The sequence below is a fragment of the Sciurus vulgaris genome (genome assembly GCF_902686455.1).
Source record: "Sciurus vulgaris genome assembly, chromosome: 4".
Taxonomy (NCBI): domain Eukaryota; kingdom Metazoa; phylum Chordata; class Mammalia; order Rodentia; family Sciuridae; genus Sciurus; species Sciurus vulgaris.
The window spans coordinates 103,575,945-103,598,075 of NC_136464.1; the positions used below are offsets into that span (position 1 = coordinate 103,575,945).

Consider the following 22,131-nt stretch of genomic DNA (forward strand, 5'->3'; position numbering starts at 1 on the left):
TATCATTATTTCCCATTATCTGAAGTAGAACTAAAATTTACGTGCTACTGATGCTGTACTTAGGGAATTGCCTGGAATTGCACAGGAAAAGGAAGGATTTGGGGGAGAACAATAAGAAGTTTTTCTTACATTACATGTCCTGCTTCTGACTTCACATTTTGCTCAATTTTTGGTTCTTAGCAGGTCCATTTTATAATCCATTATAAAGATAGCAAAGTTTGGAACTGGAGCATTAAGTACAGACATCCACACAAAAGGATAATGATAATTTTTAAATACTATTAATAGCAATAAGACTTCAATATGCTGAATATGTCTCATAGTTATTTCTATTAAGAAAGGTAAGAAATGTGAAAATTCTGTCTCTTCAAAAAGTGGTATAAAACTATCTAAATTACACTTATCTTTAATGAACATATTTAATAATTCTAATGTAAAATAGAATCATTCCTATTAATGACCTTAGTTTTATTCTGGAGTTATAAACTTAAAAACTTGAGTCAGGGAGGGATTGGGTACAGCAGCCATCATCACTATACACTAGTCAAACAATATTGGTAGAGTGGAAGTCTTGGTTAAACCTACTCCAACCTCTCTCTACTTGAGGTGTGACATTTTAGTATGTATCACCCAGGCCTTTTTAAGAAATGTACATAAAAAGTACATATTTAGTGCTGGCTTTTAATAAAGGTTATAGAAAGGTTAGACATTTGGGAAATTTTTCATGAAAAATGGTTCATAATTAATATTTATTTTGTGTGAGTATACCAGGGATTGTTCTTAGGGATGCTTTACCACTGAACTAGACCCTCCCACCTTTTTTAAATTTTCAGACAGTGTCTTGCTAAGTGACTGAGGGTCTCACTAAATTGCCCAGGTTACCCTTAAATTTGCAGTCCTTCTGCCTGAGCTTCCACAGTTAATGGGATTATAAGTATGCACTACCATTCCAGGCATTAATATTAATTTAAATATTATTCTGCTTATCTAAAACTTAGTGGACTCAATTTTCAATGGTCTCATGAAGCCAGAATCTTATGTGGCATATTGTTAAAGATAAATGGCAAAATCGGGAATAAAATATTCAAAGAAACAACAGAACTCTGAAATTCACGTTCCACATCAACGTGCATTACAGTTTAGGTAGAAATTATAGGCAGTTTCTTAGACTTCTAGTAATTTATTTCATAGTTATAATCATTTACATATTATCATAGTCAACCAGGAACTTGATTATCCACCCCTCCCCCATTTCTTTAGGTACTCAAAGAACAGTACCTTGGCTACAGAAAAATGTTCTTAGGAGATGCTGTAGATGTATTTGAAGCCAGGCGAACAGAAGCTAAGAAGTGGCAGAATGCACCCAGAGTTACTACTGGACCCACCCCTTTCAGCACCATGCCAAATGCAGCAGCCGTTGCCATGGCTGCAACACTTACACAGCAGCAACAGCCTGCTACAGGTCTGAATGCATTCAAGTTATAGCTTCTTACTGTTCAAATGCAGAACATTTATGTGCATTTTTATAAGTCTTCCTTTTGTGTGAGCCCTGAAGAAATTTCTATGAATAGCTGTTCCAGTAGTCTAAAAATTGTGATTAACACAATTATAAACACAACTGATAAAAAATGCAGGGTAGTCTAGCAATAATTATACATCAGATATTGACTATTGTGAATTTACTCAATGTTATTTGCTGTATTGCTATAAATACCCTTTAGACTTTGGTGTTTCACTACTGAATTACATTTAAGAATACCGTTAGATTCTAAAATTGTGATTGTATCATTTTTTTTTGTTTTAAAGTCAGAGATGATCCATCCATCCGTTGCATTTTTCATACATGATACTGAAAGATGGTGCATTCTCACTTTCATGCATAACATTGCAAAGTACCCACATTCAGGATGCAGTGTGATTTTATTGACTGAAGATGTGTTGAAGTTTGCTTGTATGTACTTTGACTAGAAACAGAACACAGGTCCTCTAAGCCAAATTTTGAAGAATATACATATTAGAATTATTTGTTCCTTTTCAAAATAAACAGAACAGTAGCAACAGCAGGAAGAGGATATTTTGAGATGTGGATTTCATGTTAAATAGGAACTGGGAAGTTGAGCAGATGAAAATAGTGAAATACTGGAAAGTAGATCCTTGTAGTCCTTGATTTAATTCCACTTGAAATCAGAAAAATTTTTGGTGTAGTTCTACAGTGTTTCATTTGGTCTTTTGAAAGTAGGGAGACTTTACTTGTTCCCTTTTGTTAGGCTTCAAGTTTGTCTTAGAAAACTATAGTCTTAGTGGATATTGATTTTTGTTCTTTAATCATTCATTAATTTTTGAGGCTTGTTTATTCTATAGCATGTGTCTTTCTGAGGATTCCATATAGTCTGGATATGGGATTTTCCAATATAAAATAATTTTAAAAATACATATTTAGATTGCATTCAGGCTGCCTGTACTAGAGAAACATTTTCTAGTAACTGTTGGCAGTTTAAAGAATTGTTCTTCACATTTGGAGATAACAGATAATGATTTGCCATCAGTAAAGGGTTGATATATCTATGCCAAATCCTCCACGTTCCATGGCTGGACACATGTGAATAGTGGCTCACATAAGCACTATTTAGTAGCTCTCTAGCTGGCTGGAGTATAGGATTGTATTCTCAAGTTATGGAGGGGAAAAGTCATTATGGGATTGATTGCTTTGAAAAATCAACCCCCAAATTACAACTATTAGTTCTTATTATTATTTAACCAGCTAATCAAATCAGCCATAGTACCAGTTTACTTTTAGAGCCAGTACTCTTTAAAGAATATTAGATAAGCATGGGTATGGTTAAGTGTTCATTAAATATAATTGATTTCCAATATAATAAAGCTTGAGAAAAGTCAGTTATCTAAAATAACGATATTCTATGGTAAATAACTAAACTTGAAGCAAAATCACCTATCAAGGTTTTTGTTGTTCTGTTTTTTTGCTTTTTAAAATGTGGACTGTCTAAAGAAATTAATAGATTTTCACTCATACATTTTGGGCTCATGAACATAACATGTATGTTCATTCTATAAATATGAGTGCCTCCTATGTGCTAGATTTGGGGGCTATAAAAGTAGATGTAGAAATAATGATCTTCGCTCTCTGTGGTAGTAGAAATAACAGCTTAATTTGGAGTAATCATCCTGAGGAGCCTTTTGCTCGTATGCTTTAGTTTTATCTGTAAGTTTTGCCAGGTTTTTTTTTTTTGTTTTGTTTTTGTTTTTTTCTTTTGCCAGAGGAAATTTACTGATTTTAGTGGTATTGCAATTTTGGAGCCCTTAGGGACCATCTAATAAGATGGCAGGAATCAGAATGTATGGCCCTAACAGTCTTACAGTATTAATACTTATAGGTTGTATGAATTTTTAGAACTGAGAAGCTTAAACAAAAGTGACAATAATCTTGGATTATGTCTCTCTCTACTGTTTCCCTAAAGGTCTCCCAGACTCTGTAGTTCATTCCTTTATACCTTCCCGTTCAGTATGCCAGTGGTTTTAGTCACTAGTCATGCCATCCTGATTGTGAGATCTATAAGCTCTGTTAGTTAAATGTATAACAATTTTATGAGTTATAGCCCAATTAGTAATGTCCTTGTTTATTATGGTTATGTTTTGTGTCCAAAGAGATATTCCTTCTGCCTTGTTCCTTTCATGAAATCTTTCGTAAGTGCCAATAACAGATTCTAAACCATCTAGATGAAGTGAGATAGAACTTGTGCACTGTTTTTATACATCACTGTTGATCTGTACAAGCTTTGAGTTATCAGAAGATTTTCAGTTTTATTTGCATATATGTTCTTGATTTCATTAGAAATATGACATAGAGCAGATAGCTTTTCTCAAACTGCTTTCTGAATGTTTCTCTCAGAGGTAGGAGGGTGGATTTAAACGACTTATTGATCCTTCTTCAACTTTTTTTTTTAATGTTATTGGGGATCGAACCCAGGTCCTCATACATATTAAACACACACTTTACCACTAAGCTACACTCCCAGACTCCAATTCTTTCTTAATGAAACAATTTACAGTAGGACTTAGGCATGTGTGATTTATGATAGTTTGTTCTGAAGGCAAAGAGAATTGCTGAAAAATCAGCAGGCTATTTATGTATGAAATGAGCATCAGTACATGGATAAGTTATATGTTAGTAGATCTTGAGTATACTTGTTCACAAATGCCTCGAGCCTCCTACAAAGACATTTGCATTAAGCTTTTCAGTACAATTTTAATTTAGAGTGGACTTTTAAAGCATTGTACTAGAATTGAATTTTGCTGTTCTGTTTTGACACTTTTAAACATTCTTGATGTTTACTTCGTATGATTTTTCTCGTGTGACTTAACTACTGTTTAAGGAGAGCTGAGACATTTGTTATAAATTCTTACTTTCTAGCTTCTAGTGACAGTCTGGATATTTAAGGTGTAGTGTTAAATAGGGAACTTTGAGTATTTTATCCTAGTTTCTTGTGGTTTTGTGATTTTGTTGTATTCAACAACCAAAGGAATGTTCCCCATCAAATCAGTAAGTAAAGTTTTTCAAACTGGGGAAAAGGCATTTTGGTTTTTTAAGAAAAATTATTATTTTAAAAGATGACTTAGGAATTAACTATACTAACTACATTAGGTATTTTTAGTGACAATAGAAAATTATAAAAAAAAAAATTAGCACTTTAGTCCTTTTCCTGTGAATGCAGTTTTTACTTTTAAGAAAGTAGAATTTATTCTGGAAAACATGAATGACAGTGCTAAATCTCATTTTGTTTCGTGTGAATATATCTTATGGTAACTTTTGTAAAATGTTACTCTACATGAAGATTTCACTTTGGGCAATCATTGGTATATATTACTATTAACTTGGTTTTATTTATGGAACTAAGAGCCTCTCATTGAATGATTATTCAGATTTTAAAGCAGACTTGAATTGTTTATGTAACTTTTGCCTGAAGGATTTTGGTTCTGCTTTCTAATAGTAAAACTAATATATATGGCGGCCAGAGTGTAATATATGCTAATACTGTGGTGTGGGAGATATTTATGATAAGTTTATACTATTAAAAAATGTTATACATTTGCCTACTAGTTTTATAAATGATGTTGCCTTCAGAATTTGTATGAAGGTCCAAAACTCAAACTACCATGTATCTGTTGTGCAATGGAAAGTCTTGTCATTGTTAGCTATATGAATTCTTGCTATCCTAACTATTGATTACAGAAACTATGTTCTGTTGCTCTAAAAAACAGACCCACACACAACAAAAAAAAACATGCTATTTGAGTAACTCTTACAACTTAGAAGGCTGAGGGCTGTGGTGTGCATTATTCTTTAGGGTCTTCCACCAGCAGTGCCTCCTATTAACATGTGACACTTAAGTCTCTCAATGTTAAAGAAACTGGACATGTGTTTTCTACATATTATTTTTGTTAGAAATAAAAAAAGTAATATGCTTATTTTCTTTTTCCTATAGTAACATTTTACAAAAGAGCTGCTAGGCAGGTATTATATTCTCAAATTGATCTCAAACTGGATGTAAAAATTTAAATCCTTTTTTAATTTATTTTTTTAGTAGTAGTATAAGAACTCTGGCCGCTATTAGTTATTAGTCTTTATTTTCTGGATAGAAGCTATTTGAAAAGTCCAGTTTCTGTCCCAGCGTGTAGCAAAATGTAGTTCCTCATTTTTTTTTAATGCTTTATAGTTTTACACTACCTTTTGAATATATAAACCTCATTCTTCATTGAACAACTTGAAGGCTTTGATTTCTTTAAAAATTTAAATTTTAAGATGTGTTTTACTTTGGCATTCCCTCAACTTTGAGATGCACTGATCACTGTGCTTGAAAAAGACAAGACTGAAGATTGTACTATGAAATTTATTGAGTAATTTTCATAAATTATTTATCAAATGAGATTTTTAGATTTTTGTATTCTGCTTAGCTTAAGAAAAAAAAAAAAAAAGTAGTAGTAAAAAAGAGAGGCTAGTAAGTTTGATGCTATTTTGCCAGACAAACTCAGCCAAAATCTTTAAAGTAACAGACGGGAAAAGGATAACTAAACGTTCTGTATCTGAGTACATTTTCCAAAATGTTGGAAAGAAACTTCTGAATTGAAATCTTGAATGTATTGAATTTGTCAAGGTACACAGCGGTGCCTTTGTAAATGTTCATTACCTATCTATTTAATCAGGTGATAAGTGGTGTAATGTAGCTGAGCTGAAGAATAGAACTCAATTATCACTTTTTGTGAACAAGTTGGAATTGTCATGTTACTGTGTAATTGGTTTGCTTTAAAATGAACAATAAATTTAATAAAATAAATCATTGTCTTGTTTTTTATCTATTTATTGTATATATCATTTATATAGCATATAACAAATCATGCCTAGTTTTTTGGGTACTCTTATGAAGTAACATGATAGTTTTGCCATGTTAGTGTCAGTCTCTTTTGATCAATTGAGACTTGACTCTAACACTAAGGAACTTGTTTAAAAAAAAAAAAAAGAATAAAAGCCTTTACTGATTATACCAGTTTTATCAGAAAACAAGTGGGGAGAACTAAAATAATTCTATAAGTAAATCTAAAAGAACTATAATTTATGATATAGTAAGACTTAAAACTATTTCATAGATATAAACTAACTTTCATTTTGGTAAGCCTCAATATAGTTTTGAGCAGGTTAATTAAAAAAAATTTTTTTTTTGATAGTTAAATCACTTTGGGCAGATAAGTTAGGTCAGAAAGACATCTTGAAAACCAAGTTTTAACAAATGGAATTGTTAAAAGTAATCACTGTTCAGTTTAAAAATTATTTCATAAAGGAACTGTAATCTCGAAAGAGTAAGGCAAATTTGTTTTTCCCCCCCATTTTTTTTTTTATACCAGGGCCACAGCCATCTCTGGGAGTTAGTTTTGGAACGCCATTCGGCTCAGGTATTGGCACTGGCTTGCAATCAAGTGGCTTAGGTTCTTCAAACCTTGGAGGTACACTTTAACTTTTCTAATATTTCATTGAACTATTATACATTTGAATTTATACTAGTCTGTAAAACAATTTCTAAGGATCCTCTGCTGTTTTGCAAGTTAAGGTTCCATCTGGCAAAATGATTCTCCGAACAATCATTGCTTTCTAGTATTAGATTTAGAACTTAAAAAAGTCATTCCATCTTCTGTGGTAAATATTAAAAAGTATTAAAATTAAGTGGTAGGGATGTTCATATTTTCAAATCAGTATGCTGATATGAACTTTAGAATTAGTTTCAATAAATTTAATTTTTAAAAATTACTTAATCTTTAGACTCAATGGACTTCTGGATGTCATAAGTCTCCTAATCATTATCTTTTTTTCCATGATGATGAGCACTTTAAATGGTAAATTAATCTTATTGTAAATTAAACAACTTGGCTTCCATTTCTAAGCAGTTTTGGCATACTTGTATACATAAGCAGTTGAGCTTATTTCAGTAATGATGCAAAAGCATCTTGCTAAATACAAATGCATTCACATTTCTTTGAATAATTGGAAGTTGTCTTTTGAAAAACACATTGTAACGTAATGAACAAGGTTCCCTTATTTCCACTAATATACAACAAGGAAGACATAAATTATTTATGATTATTTAAGATAGATTGCTCTATATTAGGAATTACTAGAATCATAACAGGCAGCATAATTTCTGTGATTTATAATCCAGTTTGTCATACTGTTTCTAAGATTTGTAGATAGTGATAACTGTCAGTCTCGGCATTTTAGATAAGCTATTACAGTGTAGCCTAAAAAGAATTTGAATTTTATTTACATAGAGCATCGGGGAAACTGTTCAACTACATAAAATCTCTTCATGAACTTTGTGATAAAAGCTGTTTTAAGTTTTAAAAACTTAAGAGGAAAAATATGCTGCCCCTACTTCCATTTTCCCACTGTTAACATTGACAATAGTTGACACAAATCTGTTTAGGGAATTGTTATGTAGTTTTTCAATGTAAAGATTTTTAATTAACCAAAAGTGTTTGGTAAAGAGCAGAGTAAAATAATCTTGTGGTATTCGGTATGTACATTGTTGTGCATGTTATACTTACTTGTGAATTTAGCCAGTTTTTTTCCCCCCAAAACAAAGTACCCCTCAAGTAGATATGTTTATAACTGTTTAAAATCATATTTCAGTGATCAGTAAACATTTCTAGAACATTAAGAAGAAAAAATAATCTGTTTCTTATACTTATGCACAGGAATAAATAACAGATTTTCTTAATAAGGCCCTGTTTTTGAACAGTGTTTTTGTTAGACCTTTAATAATTTTTGGTTTTATTGTGTGTGACCTTTAACCTGTGTTTTATGTACCATTGTATATTTCTCTATTACCCTTCCACTAGGATTTGGAACTAGCTCTGGTTTTGGATGCAGCACCACAGGGGCCTCCACATTTGGATTTGGAGCAACAAATAAACCCTCAGGAAGTCTTAGTGCAGGTTTGTGTGTTTCTACCTGAATTCCAGGTGAATTTAAAGGTGGAAATTATTTAACTTAAAAGTATAAGTGTTATTTCCAGTTATTCAAAAAGATCCCTGATTCATTTTTTTACTTCCTGGATGAAGCATGCAAGCCTGACTAATTACATAGCTGTCTTTCTTAGGAACTAAAGGAAAGGTGTGTTAAATATTTTCTAACAAACCTTCTTAGTTTGATTTAATTAAGTAATTGTATCTTCTTTTAGTTAAGTACAGATTCATGGTTAAGCAGTTTTCTTTATTATTGCAGAATGAACCTCTCATTGTAAAAGTTTAACTTGGTTTTTGTTTTGTTTGGTTTCGTTTTTAATCATTGTTCATCTGGGAGAGCCATTTATTCTAAAGAATTGTTCTTTAAATCCCTCCAATTTTAAGAATACCACAATCTTACAAAAAACAACTAATTTTGTTCTTTGTTTCCTTTCTAAAATAGATGTAGTCTTTTGACTTTTCCAGTAGAAAATTCCAAATTTCATCTATTTTACATTTACTCTTTATATATAAATAATGGCTTGTTTGAATGTGCAGTGCTTAGGGATAAATATTATGTCCAAATAATGACATAACACTGTTAAACATGTGTTTTAAATTCAGGAAATTTGAAGGAAATTCTGCTTATGTTAAGTAGTGTTTAAAATTAGCAGTTCCAGTAGTGTTAAAATGTACAATTCATTGCTATCAAGACTATAAATATTGTTTTAGTTAACTAGTCGGTACTAGTACTTGATCTCAATTATGCAGGACTTTTGTCTAAAATGAAAACCATAAGTACTGCTCTTTGATGTGTCCTCTGTCTTGAACATTGTGAGTTTAGGCTTTCTTGGAGGGTTTGGGATCGCAGATGTTGTGAAAGTCTTGTACTTGATGACAGAGTGTTTTTGGTGGGGCTGAGGAGGAAGACACCTTAACTTATTTAATTAATGGAAAAGTTTTTGGCAACTTGAAGTTTTCTATAGATTTTAGTTTTTTGTGCTAAGGTTTCTCCTTTGGCCTGTATTACTAAACCTCTGGCTTTCAAGATGCCACTTAGTTGTTAGCTAAATTATTTTCCTGTGAAATTCCGTGGTAGAAATTCAGGGGCCTAAGATAATTTGCTGTTCTTACAAATTATGTATTTTTTCAGATAGACGTTTACTGCTCATCCCCGTTTTCTGTATTTGTGTTTTATGATTTGACTTCTGATACGAATATTTTCTTCCCTAAACATAAGGCTTTGGCAGCTCAAGTACATCTGGGTTTAACTTCAGCAATCCTGGCATCACGGCATCAGCTGGTTTGACATTTGGGGTGTCCAATCCTGCGTCTGCAGGTTTTGGAACAGGAGGACAACTCCTTCAGTTGAAGAAACCTCCAGCTGGAAACAAAAGAGGAAAAAGATAAACATATGGGTTGATGTGTTAAGAGAATCCTCAGCAACACCGTTCATTCTGAACCTATTTTTCTAATGATGCATTAATTAAATTGCATCCCAGGAGATTTATAAAATTTTGATATTTTCCCTACTCTGGAATTTGAACTTTGTTTGCCATACTGAACATCTTCTTTCTTGTGAATTTGAACTCCAATTGTGGTGGGTTTTGTTTGTTTGGATTTTTGTTTTTTGTTTTTTGTTTTCCCATTATTTTTGATTCTCTATGTAAGAAATGTTGTGATTACATCACTAATAGCAGTTTAAAAAATGACCTAACGTCTATTATTTAACCTAGTGTTATAATAGCAATGTTTTTGTTGATAAGGTTTACATTATGTGAATATATGCACATTGGTTTCTTATGTAGATGGTATGAACTCTAGGGCCTGTAATAGAAGTAGTTTGTCAAAGGCCTTTTGAACTACACTGCAGGGCATCTTGTGAATATGTATGTAAATATACAGAATAATACACACAATTGTGTGTGCATATAAAATATATATTTACAGACCTACAACTTTTGCCTCAGACTGTTCCCCTTTTCTAAGGGTATTCAATTTTTCACCTAAAAGCTTCAAATCCTCACTGCTTACAGAATGATGAGCTAGAGGTATCCTGTCATTTCATTTGTTTGCTTAAAGATTTATTAAGTGGTGACTGATGTATTTTGACCAACTCAACTTCATTGCTGCAGTCTTTTCCATTTTGTTTTCTCCTTAACTTTTAGCAGCTACTCTGAATGAGGAATGCTGAAAGACTCATCAAACAGAATTTAACAATTTTTTTTTTTTATTACCCTGTAGTAGTCTCATATTGCTTCTATGAGATCTTTTTTCATATCTGGGATGGACCTTCAGGAGCATATTTGAACTCCAGACTGGTGTTCTGGGGGCAAAGAGCTATTAAGCCAAATTGACTCTATGCAGGTGAAGGATGCACTATTACTTTAGTGAGAACTTTTCTAGCTATTCCAATACAGAGTTCTTTCTTATAGGGCTATTGATATTGACACCAAATGGAGTGGCTTCATAGCCTCTTAATGTCTTAAGTAAGTGCTTAACTTGGAATAGAGAAACAATATATTTTAAGAAAGAAAAATATTCTTTATAGCAACTATAAAAAATCCCCAGTTTTAACAGTGAACAGAGCTCCAGGTAATAATGCATAGGCATGTCAAGTTGCATCTGTGTAATACTTGTCTATATTAGTATTAGTGGTGTCAAGTAGGTGAAAGAGAACTGCCTTAGCCATGATTTGAGAGAGAAAACATTAGGTAGACCTATTTGTCATTCAAGTACAGTTTTCAGATGGGCTGTAAACATGGAATTTCATTGAAAATAGTTTAATTTTTTATATAGACGTTTTTGTACATAAATGTGCACCAGTGAATATTTTCAGAATCATTTTCACCAAGGCACCTTTTTTCTAAAATAGGTATTGCATATATTAAATATATACACACGCACATATATATATATATATACACATATATATATATTTTAGTACAATGTTAGTTGGGTTTGATTATAAAACTGTTGTCAAATCTGTTATATTTATCTGCATATAGCAATGATTAGCTTTTTTGAATTCTTTTTTTTTTTTTTTTTTTGCATATTGCATTAAAATTAGGAAAATTATTTTGTCTCTGAGCACTAAACTTGTTTTCATTCTTGCATATTTCTCTACTACTGCAATCCCCAGATCCAGATCATTGGGGAGGTTAGGAAAAAAGGTGTGATTTTGTTTTGAATTACTGTCAGATTTACATACAGTTCTCTGTAAACTTTTTTTTTTTTTTTTTTAAGGACATCGCATTGTGTTGCAAAAATCTGAATATTTATATTTCTTGGGTTTTTTTTCATACATTTTACATTTTAATATGTGGAACCACTGGAAATTTGTAACAGATTAATTTGTGATGGCAGTTTTAAGTGTGTTGTCATTGTCTCCATTGTCTTCACTTTGTCTAGATCCTATTATGGAAACAATAAAATTTATTGTGTCGGTTGCTTTGAATCTTTATAGGTGTCAGTGATTGTTCTTACTATGTAATTTTATTATTTCTCTTTTAATCGCTGTAGTTGGTTTTTAGTATTTTTCTTATATTCATCTCTTTAACAAGACTAAACACAAGATAGTAAGTTTTTTCACTTGCTTTTATCTTCTCAACATTACAAAAACATTAAAATTTTAGTTATATAAAAGAATATTGAGTAAGAAGCAAAGACTCCTTTAATTCACAGGCCTAATCCTAGTCCTTCCCCAGAATGTCTACTCTAAAGGTTTGGTGTATATCCTTGCAAATCCTTCTAAAAAAATGCCTGTTTTCAACATATATGTATAAATGCTCTTCTTTCTCTCCCTTTTTAAAAAAAATATTTTTTCTTACATTTTATCATTCTTTTTCAGATCCTCCTTTTTCTTTAATCAGTGGGTTTAGAAAACCATGTATTCTGTGACTTGCTTGTTTTCCCTTAGTGGTATATGATTAATATATTTCCATGTCACCAATGTAGATTTATGTTTTACATACTGTGCCCCAGTGGATGTCCAGTGATCTGTTCAGCTATTCCCTGTCAGGGACAGTTAGGTTCTTTCCACTTTCAGAGGAAGTTGCAGTGAGTGTACTTGTTTGTGGCTTTTTGTGCTCATGTTAATGTTTCTTTGGAATGGTTCTGAAAGAGGAATTGCTGAAAGGGCATATAAATTGTATGCTTTGATGTCAGGCTGCCTTCAAAAGGTACTGTATAAATATACAATCCTACCATTGTGTATAAATACTCATTTCCTAGCATTCACAGTATTCCAAGTTATCAATCCTAATTTTTCTAGTATAATCTAATAAATACCTGTGAGGTTGAACTTTTAAATGTTTGTATATACATGTATATAAGCTATTTGCATATTAATGTAAGTGTACATTATACCCTTTGTCTAGGTTATTTAGGAATTTTTTTAATGATTTGTAGGAGTCCTGTTAATGGATGTTATTTTTCCTGCGAGATGTCTGCAGTCAGCTGGTTTCAGAACCCTCCCTTGTCCCTGCATGATATTGAGCAAGATAACTTTTTTAGACCTCAGCTTCATTATCATTAACATGAACTTAAATATCCCATTTTGTCAACTTCTATTTTTCTTTAAAAATTCTATTGATGTTGATTGGATTTACACAAATAAATTTATTAATATGATCTGGGAGAATTGAAATTTTAGTATAGCATAATATATGTACATTTTTTATTCCTTCAGCAAGATTTTGCAGTTTTTCTAGGTCCTTGGTTGGTAGTTTTCCCTAACAACATCTTGGTTTTATTTCTGAGGTGGGTTTTTATCCTGCAACAAGGTCATTTACATGATTAGACCCTTCACCTCAGATTTTCTTGGACACTGGCCATATATAGAAAGCCCTAAGGTCTCTTACCCAATAAGCCTGTTTTGTTGTGTACTTCAATAAGTGCTGTGCAGCTCAGTTTAATGTCCTCCTAGTCTTACGTAGTGTTTTTTGTTTGTTTTTATTTTTGCAGGAAGTGAATTTGAATAGTAACTTTAGAAGTACTATATTGGGGTATTTGTCTTGTGAAGCATTTGGTGTTAGTGGTCAAGCAGAAGGTATTTTTCGTTGACAGCCTTTTTCCTCTATACCATTCCCTGTGAATAAGCCTGCCTGTATTGCACTGTTGAGTTGGAGGGCTTAATTTAAATCTCATTCACAAAGTCTTCCTTGCCTTTTGTAACATTGTCATTCTGAATGCATAATCTGTGTTTTATTTACTTGACTTTGTTTTATCTCAACATTGATCTATGTTAGAGGTCTCCAATTTATAGGTGAAGGAACGAAGGCTTAGGTTAAGAAACTTACCTCAGGATTACGTATCTGTTAAGTTATGGAACCAGGGTTTGAAAGAATTTTTAATTTCAAAGCACAATATGATATTGCCCTCCTGTGGTCAGCAGTAGCACACTGATATCTGTGCCTAACCTCTGCAAAAGCACTGAGGGTAGTGTGATCACACAATTTATATGTGAAATTACAGGTACATTGTAGACTATAGACAAGGCAAGATAAGGTAAGTACTAAGGCCTACAGGGATGGATGAAAGGAGGATGAAAAATATTTGGTGTATAAAAGGTGTTAGGAAGAAGCAAGACTTGGATTGTGTATCCCATCTCTTGACATTTTTTCCAATTTCCTATGAAGAAGGTCATTTACTAGGAAGTGTTTCATGATTTCTGTAACCCAGAGAAGTGCTGCTGTGTGCCATGACCAACTAAGATATGGTCTTTTTCTTGCCTGTACAGATAAAGAAATGTCAGTGGGACTTTAAGCAGCCCAAGGGAACCATGAAAATAGGCAAGAAGCTTCAGGTTCTACAAGAGCAGCAGATAGAGGGAGGAGTTGGGAATCCTGGAAAAATAGGTCCTGGTGCAGAATGGTTTTTGCCTTTTCCTACTCATTCAATCTGATGAATTTTTACTTCCTATTGTCAATTAAAACAACCCTCCCAGGCTTACAAAGATCACAGTACTAAAAAGTGTTTAACTTGGAGAGACCTCCTTTTTTGGCATACCCACCTCTTTGAATCCCTTGGTAGCCAGACTATTGAATTTCTTCATTTGCTGTGTTTGTGAGCCACTGATAGGAAGTTAGGGGGATATAAATATCATTAGGAGTATTGTACACTAAGTAATATTAGCTCACATTCAGGACTAAGTAGGGGCCAAGCTTACTTTTTTTTTTTTTTTTTTTTTTTTTTTTTTTTTTGGCATCAGGGATTGAACCCAGGAGTGCTTAATCACTGAACCACTTTCCCCAGCCCTTTTTATTTTTTATCTTGAGATGGGGTCTCAGTAAGTTGCTGAGACTGGCTTTAAACTTGTGATCTTCCTGCCTCAACCTACCAAGCCTCTGGGATTGCAGGCGTGTGCCACCATGCTCAACTCTAAGGCTTTCTCCTAAGAGCTTTCCATATATTAACTCATTTAATCCTCAGTCTTGTGACAGTTCTATTCTTGCTTTTTAATAGAGGAGGAAGTGGGAAGTTAAATGAGGAAATGAGAAGTTAAATAGCTTACCACTCAGCTCTCAGGCGTATGATCCACAATTCAAACTGAGGCAGTCTTATCTAGAGTTTAGGCTCTTGCTGTCCACAGCCTGTAAAATAAGTGATCTTGTTAAGTGATAAAGATAGCAAAGAAAATTCTTGAGTATGCAGAAATTAATTTGGTTTAGGGGAATCAAAACATCAATAGATGGTTTTAAGGGATGAATATTTTAATGAAATTTACAATTTTAAAAAGTCACATTTATTTAATTAAAAATAATCCTTGGGGCTCAGTGATAGCTACTTGCACAGCATGTATGAGGCCCTCAATTCTATCAAAACACTGGTAAGATGACACCATAATAATTTGAACAACACAAAGGTGTTTAAAATAAAAAGCAAATAATATTTCAGAGGAAGTTCTTGTTGACTTAATTTTTTTAAATTGGAATTCAACCTAGGCGCCATCAACTACTGAACCACATCCCCAGCCCTATTTTGTATTTTGTTTAGAGATAGGGTCTCACTGAGTTGCTTATTAACACCTTGCTTTTGCTGAGGCTGACTTTGAACTTGGGACCTTTCTGCCTCAGCCTCCCGAGCCACTGAGATTACAGGCATGCACCACTGTGCTGGCTTTATATTTTATTTTGAGACAGAATCTTGCTAAGTTACTTAAAACCTTGCCAAGTTGCTGAGGGTGGCCTTGAATTCATGGTCCTCCTGCCTCAGCCTCCCAAGCAGCTGGGGTTACAGTTGTGCGCTACCATGCCTGGCTCTAACTTTCTTTGTATCTTGATACAGTTTTTTCTTCATTCTTTTCAATAGCTTAATATATCTGTCCATATTCTAACTGGTTCCTTTTGGTATTAGAAATAGTTCTGCTAGGATAGCTGATACTGGCATCTAGTTTCATTAGCATTGTTTTGTGAGGGAGATTCTCATGTGGGTATTAGCTATTTAAGAGTACTAATTACAATCATTTTCTATCCATAGAGATGTTTGGAAAGATTTTTAAACTCTCTAGTCTTGCACCTATGTTGTTTTTCAGTGAAAATTATATCCCACATCAAGTTGCTTAAAACATTTTTAATACTTAAAATATTTGTCTTATATGTTGCAAAATGTTTGTTACTTGTTTACTTCTGTTTAAGGTTTTTTGTTTTGTGTAGATGTTTTAATTTTTTTATGTAGTCAAAATGTCTTTTTAAATGATTTTTGGGACTGAGTAAAAGCTCAATGGAAGGAGAAAAGTATTAAGACATTCGAGATTTTGCAGTGTAGTGTTTCATATTTGTCATTAAAATTCTTTGTGAGGAAATGCTTGTAAAAGGCTCAGCTAGGTGGCTAGAGACAGACTAATCAGAGTGTAGTGGCAGCATTTTACAAAAACATGCCACTTTACAGAGCTCTTTACAGTTGAAAAGTTTCCACGAGCTTCGGGTTAAAGTGCCACAGTAAATCTAAGGTAGGTGGTATGATCCTTTCCCCTTTACAGATGAGTGAAGCAACCAAGAAATTTGCCCAGAGTCATGTAAGTACTAAGTGGTGGTGATAAAATACACCCAGATCCCAGTTGTCATTCCTGTGAAAAAAAAATTTAAATAGATTATCAAAATAGTTAATGCCTTCTGCTGGATGTGGTTTTCCAAATAGCACTTTTTATTGCAATTATAATTTATGAAGTTAAGGGCTGGGGATGTAGCTCAGTGGTAGAGCACTTGCCTAGCATGCCTGAGGCCCTGGGTTTCATCCCCAGTATTGCCAAAAAAAAAAAAAATCTTGGCAGAAGAAAAGGTAAACTATTATGGCCAATTAACTTTTTTTTTTCCCCTTTTGCAATTTTGATGTTGTACATAAATGTGAGGATCTGATTCAAGGGCATAGACTCCTAGATAACATGAGCAAATTTTGCTGTTCTCATCTTAATTGGCTATAATCTCTGTAGGGACTACTTTGAAAATAGAAATTAACTATTTTAAGTGGACCTTTTAGATAAGTCTTTGTTAGATGTAATTATTTTCTTATCTTTTAAAATCTGTTGAGAAGTTAGCACTTCTACACTCCTGATTTTGTGCTGTAATGTTACATTTTTCTAAAATTGTCAGTATTTATATACATATAAATATGTAAAAATATGAAGTCATTCCTATTTTTATAATTAAGATATTTCATAACTATTTCCCCCACATTGACATTAGTTTAGTGAATTTATTACTCTTGAAAAAATAACAGTTTATTTCCACTTTTTAAATTCAAGGTTGGCTTTAAAATTTTAATTTTTTAAAATATTTTTTTAGTTGTCAATGGACCTTTATTTTGTTTGTTTATATGTGGTGCTGAGAATCGAACCCAGTGCCTCACACTCGCTACGCAAGCACTCTGCCATAGAGCCACAACCCCAACTCAGATTTTAATTCTTTTTATCAGAGTTACACTGATTAAAGAGTCAAATAGTTCTGTGAGACCTGTTTAAAAGGTAGCACTTTCTTTATTCTTTCCATTTTGAGATGACCGCTTTCACCTTTTAGGCTTTCAGTCCTGCCTTCATGCCTACTGGCAGAAATACAAATGGCTTTCTCCTTAGTCTTAATATTTAGCTCTCTGGATCTGCTAAATTAATTCCCTTTCCCTTCTGATTTCTTTGCTCTTTTTCTATTCTCATTTTCTTTGTGATTTTTGACCATATTTTGATATTTTTTTAAAACTCTTATGCTTAAAAATTTTTTTTAAAAACTTATGCTCATTTTAATACAAATTCATTTAACTTTTATTTTCTTTTTCTTTTTGGAATGCCCAATTGATCCTTTAAAGTGTATCTGGCCCCTTTTTTATGATCCCTTAAGAACTCCTAGCTTACATACCAGGAGTGGTGGTACACACCTGTAATCCCAATAGCTCAGGTGGCTGAGGCAGGAGGATCCCAAATTCTCAGCCAGCCTCAACCAGTTAGCAAGACAATGTCTCAAAATAAAAAAGACTGGGGATGTGGCTCAGTTGTTAAGTGTCCCTGGGTTCAATACCTGGTACCAAAAAAAAAAAAATTTTGGCCTACACTTTCTTTTTTCTAAGCATAGTCGGCATATTTGTCATTGATAATTCCAATATTTAAAGTGATTGAAGGTCTGATTTTGTTGTTTGGGTTTTCTTTTTTTCCTTTTTGCCCACATTTATTCAGGGTGATTAATATGTTTCCCATTTTGATTATTGTTTGTGAACTCGTGTGTGTGTGTGTGTGTGTGTGTGTGTGTGTGTGTGTGTGTGAGAGAGAGAGATGGGGGATTGAATCTGGGACCATACTACCGCTGAATTACATCCCCAGTCCTTTTTATTTTTTAATTTGAGACAAGGTCCTGCTAAATTGCTGAAGCTAGCCTCAAACTGGTGATCCTCTTGCCTTAGCCTCTGGAGTTGCTGGGATTATAAGCATGCAACAATGCGCCAAGCATGGGCTCATTTTAGTAGGAATTTATCCTTAGGAATTCTTTGCATTAGAAGATGTTCCTCTACAGAGAATTTGTTGTGTTTCTTTCAGGAACCTGAAAGCACTACCAACCCAGGACCATCTTAAAATAAAAATATGATCTTACTCAGGTTTTTTGGGGGGTAGTGGATTCATTCCACAGTCTCTTCTGAGAGTCAGCTAAAAGTAATGACTTCAGAGTTGTAGTTATCTTTCCCTTCAGAGAGCCATGGCCACAGTTTGCAAGTTTTCTTTGTGAGACACTTATTTTCTTTGGTAATGTTGTTGACAAAGGAATTGGCCTGTGAGTTATCTGTGGTGCTTCTGGCACTACTTTGGAAGAGTTGAGTAGTTGGGACAGAGACCGTCTGATCTACAAAGCCTCAACTCATCACTGTTGCCTGGCCCATGACAAAAAAGATTTCTTCATTCCTAGAGAAGTACTTTGGTATCCCTATTTTAAGGGGTTCTCTATTATCTTGTATACCTTGAATTACTTCAGATACAAAGCTGTTTTATTAAGACTCAAATACAGTGCTTAAGCAAGATTGTTTATTTCTCTTCACATGATGATCCAAGAACAGTCCAGAGTTGGTGTTGCTGCTCAGTGGAGTCAGAGACCCTGACTCCTAATAGAATTGTTCTGCCAATCTGAGGGCAGTGCCCTTGTCTGAGTGGTGGAGTATATTTGCCTTCCAGCTCATGGGAAGGAGGAAAGAGTGAAGAAAACACCCTTCTTTCCTCTTTATTTTTTTTAGACAGGTAGCCTCAATTTCCCAAGTAGCTGGACTTGTAGGCTTTTGCTAGCATGTTGGCCTCCTTTCCCATTAAGAGTATGATCCAGAGGTTGTATACTTCACTTCTGTTCATATCACATTGACTAGAACCTAGTCATACAACTGTGAGTGGTCTGGGATGCCTTTTGATAGGTGTCATGCACTCAGCTAAATCTCTTCCTAGTAAAGCAGAAGAGGAGAATTTACTGGGGGGATAATTAGCCAAGGGTGCCTAGGCTTTGGCTTGTCTCCTAAACAGCCACTAAAACCTTTAGGTCTTTACTATAAACCTTTAAGTCTTTACTATAGGTGGTTACCTATCTAGGCATCCTGCCTTCCTCACTTTCACTTCATTTTTGTCTTCCAACAATTTACCTTATTTTCTTGCTAATTCAGCTGTGTGTTTAAAAGTAATTTTTAAAGAATTACACTTTACACTTTTTAAGGAATTACACTAAAATTATAATTTTCAAGTTTTTTTGATAAGTCTGCATTTTAGGTTATCTGATCAAAGCAAAAGGCCTTATTTTATGACTTAAAGTTCTATGATGATACTTATTTTTTGTGGTTTTTATAGATTTGTTAACAAAGAGTGACTCAAGAATTGGCCTAAAGAACAATAGTCCTTTCAGATAATTTGGAAAAAAAAAAAAGTGTGTTGAGTATTTTTTCCTTCTGGACTCAGAAAGAATTCCTTCTGTTTCTATATACTGTTTTATTTCCAGTTGTTGAGAATTAGTGATTCTCTTTTTAAATTCTCTGCTCTCTGAAAATAATGGATATAGTTATTGGGCATCTATTATAAACTAACCAGTAGAGTTGGGCAAGTCATTCTTTCTTGGGTGAAATCTAGTAATAGTCTGCATTGTCCAAAATGGTAGCCACCAACCATATATGGCTGCTGAGCACTTGAAATATATGGCAAGTGCAAGTAGGAGCTGAACTTTTACCTTTAATCAATTTAAATTTAAAACCAGACATTCAGTTCAAAAATATTGGACAACATTTAAGTATGTTTGTTATAGGAGTTCACATTTTCATCTATAAATTTTATGAAGTCTAAATGTTAAGTAGTTTCCAGGGAAATTTAGCATTCAAATTGAGAATTACTTGGTTATAAAATTCACATTGAGTTTCACAGAAGTAAGAAAAAAAGAATGCAAAACACTTGTTAATATGTCTACATTGATATATGTTGAAATGATAATACACTGAATTAAATGTTAAAATTAATTTCATGTGTTGTCATGTTAGGATGAAATTTAAAACTGTACAAGTGGATCACATTATATTTCTGTTGGACATTACTGCTTTAGATGGTACTAACCATGGTCTTGGGATGTCATATGGTTTATGTACCTGAAAGAGAAACTGTAGATATTAAATTTGTGGGGGGTTTTTTTTGATCTCTCAGAACAATTGTTAAAACAGCCTCCAACCCATAATCCCTTCTTTCATTGTCTGTAGCTTTGTTCATCAGAGTTCTTGCAGTTATTTTTTTCAGAGTACAAATAGGATCATGTCAAGCCCACTTATTGCTGCTCTTTATGCCAAACTCCTTACCGTAATATACAAGGCCCCTCGCTGTCTGGCCTTTATTTTATTTACCAGCTCCTTCATATGACACTCATACCAAGGCCATTCAGGAACATTGTACTTTTTCATATCACTTTGCAGTTTCATTTCACATTGCAAGTTCGTTCATTGGTTCTTTTCTCTTTCAACATTCTCTCCTTTGTTTTTAGCAAGGGGTCTTGCTATGGATTTTCCACCTCAGGTTTCCAAGTACCTGGGATTTATAGATGTGCACCACCAAGTTTTCTTTTGTCTGAAATAAATGTTAAACCTTCCAGCACCATCTGTGGTTGTCTTCCAACTCCTTCAGCAAAGTTAATTTGTACCTGCTTCACTTTAAAAATAAACTTTAAAAATGCTAATGATCATCCAAGGCTTCAGAAAATCATCCTTTTTTGCTGGTGGAGGGTCTTGACTTGATGTCAACGGGGGTTGCTGAAGACAGGTGACTTTGGTCAAACTTTTCAAAAGTGGCTACACCATTTTACATTCTTGCCAGTCTTTGGGACTTTGGACCTTTGGTACAGGCTGACCACATGATATTTTTTATTATTAGTATGCTTGTCTCCCACATAAAACTATGTAATCCCAGGAGCTCTGTCTTGATTTTGTTTGGACTTTTGTATCTTCAAAATTTAGCATCTAATTGAATTCTGTATTTATTAATTGGATAATTAATGCAGTGGCAAAGGGGTTAATCCAGTGATCCCTGCTGACCTTTCTCCACAAATGCTTTGGAACCAGGTTGCTGGGGTTAGAATCTCGGCTTCACTACTTGGTAGCTCTTTGACATTAGGCAGGTTATTAACATTTTTGTGTCTCATTAACAAAATCGAGATAATATCAAAATGAGTTAGCATATGTAAAGTGTTTAATGTTTCTGTGCAAACTAAGCATGCAATAAATATTAACTTTTATTGTCATAATGCATTCTAAACTATTTTTCTCTTTCAGGCCACAAATCACAGGTTTTAACTGGATTTCGAAAACCTAGTGTTACAGAGACCAATGAAGTAGGAAGAAAAATCCAGTTCTGAACAGTCATTGAATCACCAAATATCTACTTACAAGGAACTTCTGACACTCATTTTGTGAACCTCATTGTTTAAGAAGAGTACTATAAGACTTAGAATGAGTTTGGTCAAGCTGCTTAGAATTCAGGAAAGAAAACTTGACCTTGATATTTAAAAGTATTTAAGGCTATGAACCTAATGGATCATATAAGTAGATTCCGGGAGGGTTTAAAGAATTGAGAAGCAAGCCACTAGTTCAGTATGTATAATGGATGGTGGAAAATTCACCAAGTATAGTGAATTCATAAAATAA

General features: G+C 33.6%; 1 protein-coding gene across 2 annotated transcripts in view; it reads left to right on the top strand.

The window, feature by feature from the left end:
• The window catches only part of NUP58 (nucleoporin 58), a 49,132-nt gene extending 27,275 nt beyond the window's left edge, over nucleotides 1-21,857 (top strand). Inside the window, exons 13-16 of one of the 2 annotated variants that reach the window (XM_079138962.1) lie at nucleotides 1,261-1,462; nucleotides 6,916-7,014; nucleotides 8,404-8,499; nucleotides 21,760-21,857. In XM_079138962.1, the coding sequence (XP_078995088.1) occupies nucleotides 1,261-1,462; nucleotides 6,916-7,014; nucleotides 8,404-8,499; nucleotides 21,760-21,842 (480 nt within the window). In that variant the 3' untranslated portion in view covers nucleotides 21,843-21,857. Of the gene's footprint in view, nucleotides 1-1,260; nucleotides 1,463-6,915; nucleotides 7,015-8,403; nucleotides 8,500-9,748; nucleotides 11,972-21,759 lie in introns of those variants that run through there. The other variant, XM_079138961.1, reaches the window with a different exon arrangement.
• Nucleotides 21,858-22,131: the final 274 nt, after the last annotated feature.